General features: G+C 56.1%; 1 protein-coding gene across 1 annotated transcript in view; it reads right to left on the bottom strand.

The window, feature by feature from the left end:
* Positions 1–196: 196 nt before the first annotated feature.
* The window catches only part of CACNA1A (calcium channel, voltage-dependent, P/Q type, alpha 1A subunit), a 196294-nt gene continuing 185232 nt past the window's right edge, over positions 197–11258 (bottom strand). Inside the window, 8 exon segments of the mRNA XM_011994944.1 lie at positions 197–293; positions 295–482; positions 1599–1634; positions 3088–3201; positions 3368–3506; positions 3615–3724; positions 5528–5628; positions 5796–5903. Of these exon segments, the coding sequence (XP_011850334.1) occupies positions 197–293; positions 295–482; positions 1599–1634; positions 3088–3201; positions 3368–3506; positions 3615–3724; positions 5528–5628; positions 5796–5903 (893 nt within the window).

Genomic DNA, 11258 nt, shown 5'->3' with positions numbered 1-11258 from the left:
GACAGACAGGTGGTCGTGAGGGACAAGTGGTGCAGATGCACACACAGGAGGCCACCCGGAGGGTGTAGGGCCCTAGAGATCCCCTAGACCAAGGCAGGTCAGTGGGTCGGGGGGATGGGGCCGTACCCAGGTTCCTGCAGCCGCTGCCTGGCCCCCTCTGTCCCCTCTCCAAGGAGGCCTTTCCCTTTCTCCTTCCTCAGTGTCTCCCCCGCCCTGCCTTCTCCTCCCCTCTCCTCTGTTCCGCTTGTCCCTGAGCCCCAAGGGGCTGCCCATCTGTGTCCACGTCGGTGCCCACCTGTGTCCACGTCGGTGTAGCGGCCCAGGGAGCGCTCAGAGGTGCGGTGGCTGCGGTCGCGGCGCCGCTGGTGGTGCCGCTGGTTCTCCTCGGGTGGGACCCGCTCCAGTGAGTAGTCATCCAGGCGTCGGGCCTTGGGGCCCAGCACGGAGGCTGAACGCTTCATGGGGCTGGTGTCTGAGATGGTCTGGGAGGGGGACAGGCCAGTGGGCTGGGGTCAGCAGCTAGCACCAAGTGGTCCCGGTCCTTCCTGCCCCATCGCGGCAGCCTGGCGGTGGCCTTTGATGACTGGAGTGTGACCATCCTGGGGCAGGGGCCAGGGGGTGCCGTGGGGCCTTGGCTCCCCCTGATCATTCAGGGCTCTGAGTGTGGCCAGGCCTCTGAGGGTGGAGCGTGAGGACTCCTCTGTCCCTCAGAGACAAGCCTGCTCCTTTTGAGCCCATCCTGGGTTCTGACCAGAAAGATCTGACCCTCATCCTCCAGCCCCTGGGGCCCAGCCAGGGTTGGGCAGGCTCAGGCTGGCCAGAGGGAAGCCCTGCCCTCATCCATCCAGGGTGCAAACCTGGGAGCCCCGACTGCTGCCCTCATCCCTGCCCCAGCTTGCTCTCCTGGGAAGGTGAGAAGCCTCCGACTCTGTGGCTGGCTGACCTATGGGCTCAGGACCAGGTGCCCGGCAGGGCAGCTCCAGGTCCTCCCGGCTAACGGGGCTGTGCTCGCTGCCCCCGCAAGTCTGAGTCCTTCTGATGAGGCCCACGCTAGGGAGCTCTGGGTGGGGGTGGGGGATACCCAGGTACCTGAGGCTCTGGGGGCCCACTCTTTTCCCGGGTGCTGCACCCCTGGGTCAAGCCCTGACACAGGTTTCTCTGCAGCAGGCAGAGGAGGGAAGGAGGGAGATGGGGCAGATGTCCGCCTCCCAAGGTCCAGCCCAGCTGAGCACTGGTGGCTCCAGGTAGGAGCTGCAGGACCACGGGTTGGTGGTGGTGTTAGGGGAAGAAGCCCCCCAGAAAGAGGTGCAGGGTGGGCCAGGCTCTTGGAGAGCCCGCGTCCTCTGGCGTAGGGGGCCCTGAAGAAAAGGTGGTAGGAGTGAGGATGGGGATGGCCCCGCCCACCAGGGCGTATGGGTGGGGGGCACACACAGGACACCACACACAAGGATTGGGCTCCATGGGGGAGAGGGTGAGATTGGCAAAGAAAGGGTGGGGTCTGAGGGTGAGGGTGAGAGATGACGGGACTCCCTGGAGGGGGGGTGGGGAGGAAGAGGGGGCCGGAGCCCTGCTGGGCGCTGGGCAGGCGCGGTACATACACTGAGGTTATTCCCACGTGGCCGGCCCCTTCTCCTCTGTCACAGCCCCATGGGATGGTGCACACAGAAAAAACAGAAAGAAGAAAATAAATATAAAAGGCAAGAGGGAGAGTGAGGAGGCGGTACATGGAGAAGAAGCCAGGGAGCGGGGTGGCACTGGCATCAAGAGAAATCGGAGGGAGAAGGCAGGAAGGAAAAGAAAAGTTAAAGTCCTGGCGGGTGGGTGTCCTGGGCCCCCAGGGCTGGATGTCCTCCATTCCCATGGGTACAGAGGAGACAGACAGGAGACACAGACAGACAGATGGCAGAGGCATGGGACTGAAAGACGGGATGGCGCAGCCTCGAGCCCCTGGCCCTGGGCTCTGCCACATGCGATGCATACCCCAACCCCTGGCTCCAGCTGATGCTCAAAGCTTCCACGTGGTGGCCGTCAGCTGGGCTTGTCCCAACCCCCTCCTGGGGCCCAGCAGCTCGGTCCTGAGGGGGCAGCAGCATGCACACTGGGTGCTCTCCAACCCATGTTCCCGGCAGCCAGAGGCCAGGCCCTCAGGTGACCCTGGTCCAGCCAGGCACAGCACAGCCTCCTGCCCCGTGCAGACGCCACACACAGCACACAGAAAGCTCGCCACAGCCACACATGCCACGCGCCCGGGCCAGGCTCTTGAAGCCACGCCCTGTTCTCCTCCAGAGGCCGGCTGTGTGCATGGGCCGCCGCTGCTCAGGCCGGGGGGGCAGCCAGCTATGCCTCTGGGCCCTCTGTCCCACGAGTCCAGGGCAACTAGATCATCTGCAGGTGGGCCTGGCAGCTGGGTGAAGCGGCTACACACAGACACACATCAAGCACACACCCCTGTCCCCCCCAGTGACCCCCACAGAGACCAGACAGAAAATAGGAACCCAGCTGCCCCCAGACCCACCCCAGACTCTGCTACTTCATCCTAGGACCTGTCAAGTTCCCATATTCAGACACGTGTGCTCGTACATGTGTGCATGTGTGAGGACATGTGCAGTGTGTATATGCCCACGTGCACACGCATGTGTGTGTGTATGCAAGCATCTGAGTAGGCGCACAGCTGCACGTGTGTGTGCATGCATGCTGAGCATGTGTGTGTGTTTGCGTAGGGGTGATCTTCGCGGCAGGTGTCACCTGGCCCTGTTGAACCCTGCTGCACCCACTAATCTTCCACAACCTCCCCTGTCTGCAACCTCCAACCAGGGCAGCCAGAGACCATTTTGCAGTGGCCACTGCCCTCTGCCCCAGGGGAGCACTTTCCTCTCCGTCCTCTGTGAGGGAGGAGGGTCTGCAGGTGCTCCAGGTGTGGCCAGGTGGTGGGTGGGGCCTGCAGACTGCTTCAGAGGCCCAAGGAGTCTCTACCCAGGCCTGAGTCCGGCAGGGATGGGATGCCCTGGGCTGCTTGTTGCGGGGGGCCCGGCCCCACCTGGTGCAGAGTTAGGGGTCCAGCCCCAGGGCAGTGGTGAAAGCCCTCACCTGGTTCTCTGCAGGGAGGCGGGGCATGGAGGCGGCCCGGCCCTGGCCTTCCATGGGGAGGTAGTGCTCGCTGTCGGAGTAGCCATCTCTGCCCATCTCTCGCATCTCCACGGACTGCGGAGCAGATGGCGAAGCTGGATGAGCCCTGGGGCCTGACCTCCAGATCCCTGGTGTCTGCAGATGGAGGGAGGTGCAGGTGTGTGTGTGGGGGGGCCCAGATCCCTTCCTCCTGAACCACCCGGGCCCTGGGAGCCGCTGGGGAGTCGGGGGACAGAGGCACCTGAGAGTTAGGCTGGCTGTTGGGCATGTCGGTGGGGGGACCTCGTTCCGGGCTCCACGTGCCCGTCTTCTGGAACATCTCCTGGGCACGCTGGGTCACCCAGGACGGGCTCTCCTTGAGGCCGCTTTCGTGAGCCATCCTGCATGGGGGACAGAGGCCGGGGTAGCAGTGGGTGCTTAGGCGGCTTCCAGAACGTGGGGACCGTGACGCCCCTGCACTCCACCTCCCTAGCAGGGGCGACACTCACAGGGCTCCTCCTGGGTCCAGTTGGGCGGAGGGGAGGGCGTTCTGGCCAGGTCCCCCTTCCTGCGTTGGGGACGGGGGCTCCATGCGCTGGAACATGAGGGGTGTCCGGTCCTGGGGAAGGGAGCAGAGAGTAGTGTGTGGACAAGGGCAGGGTGGTGGGATGGTGGTACCCAGAAGCCATTGCGACATCCCCAGTATACACACACGACACACACACACACACACACACACACACACACACACACTCAGATCTCATCCATCTAGACTCTTCCTTCCAATTCCACACAGAACTGGACCACTTCTCACTCCTCCACCCAAGTCATAGCCCCAGCTTGGTCCCGCCTCCTCATCTCCCACTGCAGGCACCTTCTCCCAGGTCTCCCGCTCCTACCTTCAACCCCACTGTTCCACAAGAGCCACCAGAGGGTGCCCATGAGCACCTGAGTCGGGTCGGATCTCTCCTTTGCTTAGAACCTCCATGGCTCCCACTTCACTTGGGGTAAAAGCCAGGGTCCTTCCTGCAGCTCCCATGACCCTGAAGGATCTGCCCTGCCACCTCCTTGCCCTTGTCTCCTCCCTGCTCTTTTCCGTCACACTGGCCTCTTTGCTGTTCCCCAAACAACCTAGGCACAGTCCAGCCTTAGAGCCTTTGCACTGGCTGTTCCCTCTGCCTTAAACACCCTTCCAGGTATTGCTTAGCTCCCTCTCTCTCCCCTTTTCCTTCAAGCCTTTGCTTACATTTCACCGTCTCAGGGAGGTTCCCCAACTACCCATTTCCCATTGCATCCCCTCCTCCCCTGGGTACTCCTATCTTCTGGATTCTTCTCCACTTTCCCCCATGACACTTCTTTCTCTTTGCTGGATGCCGCACGATTCAGTCATTTGCTACCATTGGCATTTCCCCCCTTGGAATATCTGCTCCCTGAGGGCAGGGACTCTGGCCTGTTTTGCCCATGGGTGAGCCCCTGAGGACTGAGAACAGCACCCTGCACACAGTAGGTACTCAGTAAGTGTTGGTGGAGCAGCTGAATGAATCTACATTATGTGTCCTTGGCAAGAACTTTTTTTTTTTTTTTTTGAGATAGAGTCTTGCTCTATCACCCAGGCTGGAGTGCAGTGGTGTGATCTTGGCTCGCTGCAACCTCCACCTCCCAGGTTCAAGTGATTCTCCTGCCTCAGCCTCCCAAGTAGCTGGGACCACAGGTGCATGCCGCCACATGCAGCTAATTTTGTTTTTTGTAGAGATATGGGTGTCTCTATGTTGCCCAGGCTGGTCTCCCACTCCTGGCCTCAAGTGATCCTCCCATCTTGGCCTCCTAAATAGCTGGGACTACAGGTGTGCACCACCATGCCTTGCTAATGTTTTATTTTGTAGAGATGGAGTCTCACTGTGTTGCCCAGAGTGGTCTCAAACTACTGGCCTCAAACGATCCCTCTGCCCTGGCCTCTCAAAGCACTGAGATTACAGGTGTGAGCTGCCGTGCCCAGCCCCTACTTTTTTTCTTTTTTTTTGAGACAGAGTTTCGCTCTTGTTGCCCAGACTGGAGTGCAATGGCACGATCTCGGCTCACCGCAACCTCTGCCTCCCAGGTTCAAGCAATTCTCCTGCCTCAGCCTCCCGAGTACCTGGGATTACAGGCATGCATCACCATGCCCAGCTAGTTTTGTATTTTTAGTAGAGACGGGGTTTCTCCATGTTGAGGCTGATCTCGAATTCCTGACCTCAGGTGATCTGCCCGCCTCGGCCTCCCAAAATGCTGGGATTACAGGCCTGAGTCACCGGGCCCGGCCTAGTCCCTACTTTACAGGGACCTGCCCTGGGGCTTTGCCACTCTCATATTCCAGTTGGTTCCCATGGTGACATGCAAGCCACTGTCCCTAGCCCATATGTCCCCAGAGCGGCGAACAGCGTACCTGCTCCTCGCGCATGGCCTGCAGCTTCTTGGCCTTGCTCTGCCGGTAGTACTCCATGATCATCATGGCCGCGTAGATCTTCCCCACGGTGAGGTCCGTGGCTGGGGGCACACACAGGGCGAGCTCACCATGGGCAGGCCTCCTTAGGGCCCTTGTCCTGGGTCCCTGTGTATACCAGCCGGGGCCGACACTCTCCCCAGGCCTCCTCTTTCCCTCCCCCTCCATCTGTCCTGATGGATGGGATCCCAGGGCTGGGCTCGGCTCTTACACTTGTGAGGTGTGACCAGCAGGTCTAGCGTCTTCTGGGACAGGTTGGGCCAAATCGCCATCATCTCCTTCCGCAGCTCAGCGTCCATTTGCTGTTTGTCCGCTCCTCCTGCAATGGGGGTACAGACAGACCCTGACTGTCTGCCTGGGTGTCAGCTGGACTCTGGGTCAGCTGCAAAGCCAGAGGCTCCCGAGAACGAGACCCCAATCTTTCTGGTCTCTGTGGGGTCTCCAGTTCCCTGAAGGCCTGGCCCAGAGGAGGCCCTGGCCAGTGCTGCTGCAATGACCTTGTGGGCTCTGGTTCTCGATGGGGCCAGGACCATGAAGCAGCTGTGCAGGAGACAGCCCAACATGGAGAACAGCTGGGCAACTCGGGTCCCAATCTTGTCTCCCAGTTATCAGCTGCGTGACTTAGGTTACTCTGCCACTTAGTGCCTCAGTGTCTCCATCTGTGAAATGGAGACAATAGCAAGAGTATTTGCCTCACCTGGTTGTTTTTTTTTTTTTTTTTTGAGATGGAGTTTCACTCTTTGTTGCCCAGGCTGGAGTGCAATGGCATGATCTCAGTTCACTGCAACCTCTGCCTCCTGGGTTCAAGCGATTCTCCTGCCTCAGCCTCCCGAGTAGCTGGGATTACAGGTGTGCGCCACCATGCCTGACTAATTTTGTATTTTTACTAGAGATGGGGTTTCACCATGTTGGCCAGGCTGGTCTCGAACTCCTGATCTCAGATGATCCACCCTCCTCAGCCTCCCAAAGTGCTGGGATTACAGGCGTGAGCCACTGCGCCTGGTCTGTTTTTTCTTTTTCTTTTTTTTTTTTTTTAACAGTGTCTCTCTGTTAAAAAGATCACAGTGACGTGATCTTGGCTCACTGCACCCTCCACCTCCCAGGTTCAAGAGATTATCCTGCTTCAGCCTCCTGAGTAGCTGGGACTACAGGCACACACCACCATGCCCGGCTGTCACCTGGTTGTTTGATGATCAAAGTAATGTGCGTGCAGCCTTGGGACACTGTCTGCTGTAGGATTATTGTTGCAGTGACCCATCTGTCCAAGGCTGGGACGGACGCCCTGAAGCATCCCCAACAGAGGAGGCTTTGGTTTTGGTTTTATTTTGATTTTTGAGACAGGGTTTTGTTCTGTCACCCAGGCTGGAGTGCCGTGGCGCAATCATCGCTCACTGCAGTCTCGACCTCATGGGCTCAAGCGATCCTCCCACCTCAGCCTCCCAAAGTGCTGGAATTACAGATGAGAGCCACCGTGCGTGGCCCAGAGGAGATCTTTTCCCAAGTCTCCAATGCTATGGACGTGCCCTTGGCCTACAGCCAATCCCTGGTCCCTCACCCCAGTCATGGTGGTCACTAGAGCTCTCTGCCGGTGTTTCCTGGCCCTCCTACCTGAGTACAGGAGAGGGTTCCTCCTGTGGTTGGTAGGGCCATGTGATGAGTTCTTGCTAATAGAGTGTGCACCATGTAATGTGCCACTTTGGGGCCAGAGCATTTATTATTATTTTTGAGATGGAGTCTCGCTCTCACTCAGACTGGAGTGCAATGGCACGATCTCGGCTCACTGCAACCTCCACCTCCCAGGTTCAAGAGATTCTCCCACCTCAGCCTCCCGAGTAGCTGGGATTACAGGCATCTGCCATCATACCTGGCTATTTTTATATTTTTGTAGAGACAGGGTTTCACCATGTTGGCCAGGCTGGTCTCGAACTCCTGACCTCAGGTGATCTGCCTGCCTCAGCCTCCCAAAGTGCTGGGATTACAGGCATGAGCCACTGCACCCAGCTTATTATTTAAAAAAAATTTTTTTTTTTTTAAATCTTGGGCACAGGGGTGCTGTTCCAGACATTAGTCAGTAGGTTTGGAAGGAACATTAACCCACAGCCACTGGGATGCATGCGGAGCAGAGTGTGAAGACTCTTTTGGGGCCAAACATTAACCCTGTAGTTGCTGGATTGTGAGGGGAGGTCCAGGAGGTCTGGGGGAAGGGCAGGGGCTAGCTACCAGCTGCTAGAGAGGTATTTCAATAGTATTCTATTTTACTTTCATTTAAAAAATTTTATCATTTATTTATTTTTTGAGACAGAGTCTCACTCTGTCACCCAGGCTGGAGTGCAATGGCGTGATCTTGGCTCACTGCAACCTCTGCCTCCTGGGTTCAAGTGATTCTCCTGCCTCAGCCTCCAGAGTAGCTGTGATTACAGGCACCCACCACCATACCTGGCAAATTTTGTGTATTTTTATTAGAGACGGGGTTTCACTATGTTGGCCAGGCTGGTCTCGAACTCCTGACCTCGTGATCCGCCCACCTTGGCCTCCCAAATTGCTGGGATTACAAATGTGAGCCACCGCGCCCGGCCTATTTTCATTTTTTTAAAGAGACAGACTCTTACTGTGTCGCCCAGGCTGGGGTGAAGTGATAGGATCCTGGCTCACTGCAGCCTTGAACTCCTGGGCTCCAGATATCTGGCCTCAGCCTCCTTTTTTCTTTTTTTTTTTTTTTGAGACAGAGTCTTGCTCTGTCTTTCTCAGGCTGGAGTGCAGTGGCATGATCTTGGCTCACTGCAGCCTCTACCTCCCGGGTTCGAGCGATTCTCCTGTGTCAGCCTCCCGAGTAGCTGGGATTACAGGCATGTGCCACCACACCCAGCTAATTTTGTATTTTTAATAGAGATGGGATTTCACCATGCTGGCCAGGCTGGTCTCCAACTCCTGACCTCAGGTGATCCACCTGCCTCAGCCTTCCAAAGTGCTGGGATTACAGGAGTGATATACCACGCCTGGCCTCCTCAGCCTCTTGCATAGCTGAGACTACAAGAGTGTGCCACCACATTTGGCTAATCTTAATTTTTTTCTTTTTTTGTCTTGCTATGTTGCCCAGGCTGGTCTTAAATTCCTGACTTCAAATGATCCTCGTGCCTCAGCCTCCCGAAGTTCTGGGATTCCAGGCGTGAGCCACTGAATCTCTGTACCTGGCTCTTGACATCAACCTATAACAGTTTTTCTTCCCTCATGGGGAGCAGCTGGAATTTGTGGCTATGTTTACTGTCTACTATAGCCAAGTGAGGTGCCCTCGGTCTCTGTGGCCCCTTCTCAGAGACAGAGAAAGAAGAAAACATGACATTTCCTATTAAAAGTTACTTTATCAGCCTGAGCAACATAGGGAGACCCTGTCTTTAAAAAAAAAAAAAAAAAAATTAGCTGGGTATGATGGTGTGCACCTGTAGTCCCAGCTGCTTGGGAGGCTGAGGTGGGAGGATCACTTAGCCTGGGAGGTGCAGGCTGTAGTGAGCTGTGATTGTGCCACTGCACTCCAGCCTGCGAGACAGAGTGAGACCCTGTCTCAAAAAAAAAAAAAAAAAAAAAAAAAGAAAAAGAAAATGCCTGCTGTGGTAACTGAACTGAGTCCCACCCCAAATTCACATATTGAAGCTTTAACCTACAGTGTGACTATATTTGGAGATAGAGCCTTGAAGGACATAATGAAGGTTAAATGAGGTCCCTAGGACCCTAATCCAATATGGCTGGTGTCTCCCCATTTTTGAGAGACAGGGTTTGCTCTGTTGCCCGGGCTGGAGTGTGGTATGATCATAGCTCGCTGCAGCCTCCAACTCCTGGGCTCCAGTGATCCTCCTGCCTCAGTCTCCTGAGTAGCTGGGACTACAGGCACATACCATCATGCCTGGATAATGAAAATTAATTAATTAATTAATTATTTTTGGGACAGAATCTCACTCTATCGCCCAGGCTGGAGTGCAATGGCACGATCTTGGCTCACGGCAACCTCCGCCTCCCAGGTTCAAGTGATTCTCTTGCCTCGGCCTCCCAAGTAGCTGGGATTACAGGCCCATGCCACTGTGCCTGGCTAATTTTTTGCATTTTTAGTAGAGATGGGGTTTCACCATGTTGGCCAGGCTAGTCTTCAACTCCTGACCTCAAGTGATCCGCCCCCCTCGGCCTCCCAAAATGCTGGGATTACAGGCGTGAGCCATCCCGCCTGGCTGAAAATATTTCTTTTTTTGTAGTCCTGGGGTCTCATTATGTTGCTCAGGCTGATCTCAAACTTGTGGCCTCAAGCAGTCCTCCTGCCTTGGCCTCCCAAAGCACTAGGATTACAGGTGTGAGCCACTGCACCCAGCCTCAAGTACAGAATAATTATATTAACACTGGGACTGTCAGGAATAGGAGGTGTCTCTGCAAGTGGGCAAGAGTCACCCACGAACGGTTCATGTTCCCAGGTGGGGCTGCCCAAGGCTGTCTCCCTCCCCGCTCTCATCCTCATGCCTTTGGTAAACCTTCTCTGTGGCAGGGTCTGTCCTGTGCACTGTAGGGCATTCAGCACCATTCCCAACCTCCACACATAGTCTCTCTTCACCTTGCAATCCTAGAGTACTGTCCACGGATTCGTATGTGGGCAGCCCAGTGTAGAACGCCCTTGCTGTGAGCTCTCCGCAGAAGTCAGAATGTCACTGCGGGCTGCTATTTGGATATGCTAACTGGGCTTACGTTTAATATGCTAATTGATTCAGGCAGGTGGTTGGCTCTGCCCTCAATGCCTGGGGTCGGGGGCTTGCAAGAGGATAGGGACCAGCCTGGCCAACATGGTGAAACCCTGTCTCTAGTAAAAACACAAAAATTAGCTGGGCGTGGTGGCGCATACCTGTAATCCCAACTACTCGGGAGGCTGAGGCAGGAGAATTGCTTGAACCCGGGAGGCGGAGGCTGCAGTGGTGAGCTGAGATTGAGCCACTGCACTCCAACCTGGGAAATAGAAAGAGACTCCATCTCAAAAAACAAAAACAAAACAAAACAAAAACAAAACCAGATTCTTCTGGGTGGAGAGAACAGGGGGGTGGGTGGGAGAAACAGATGGACAGGGAAGAGAGAGAGAGACAGAGACAGAGAGCACTAGATGGACCTGCCCACTTTCTCCCAATCTCCAGCAATGAATGGTGGCACCACTTTCGAGAATCTGAAGAATGACTGAGGTTAATCTGTCCCCCCTTGCGGCCCCTTAACCTGCTGGAAAGGAAGCTCAGTGTGCTTAGAAAGTGAACTGAACTGTGAAAACAAAGCGTGTCATGCTGTCCTGAGACTCGCATCTGCTCAAAGGGCTGCCATTAGTACCACTCTTCCATTGCTGTCCCCACACCCTCCTGACCTTCTTTAACCCCGAGAGCCTGGCTCAGCTGTGGAACGCCAGAATGAGGCCTGGCACTCACTGAGGATAAGAGGTGGAGGGGCCCCTGGCTCAGAAATCTGGGGAATCGGCCGGGTGCGGTGGCTCACGCCTGTAATCCCAGCACTTTGGGAGGCCAAGGCGGGAGGATCACGAGGTCAGGAGACTGAGACCATCCTGGCTAACACGGTGAAACCCCGTCTCTACTAAAAATACAAAAAATTAGCCGGGTGTGGTGGCGGGCGCCTGTAGTCCTAGCTACTCGGGAGGGTGAGGCAG

The sequence above is a fragment of the Mandrillus leucophaeus genome, unplaced genomic scaffold, assembly GCF_000951045.1.
Source record: "Mandrillus leucophaeus isolate KB7577 unplaced genomic scaffold, Mleu.le_1.0 Scaffold463, whole genome shotgun sequence".
Taxonomy (NCBI): Eukaryota; Metazoa; Chordata; class Mammalia; order Primates; family Cercopithecidae; genus Mandrillus; species Mandrillus leucophaeus.
This window is presented reverse-complemented; position numbering and strand designations above follow the sequence as displayed.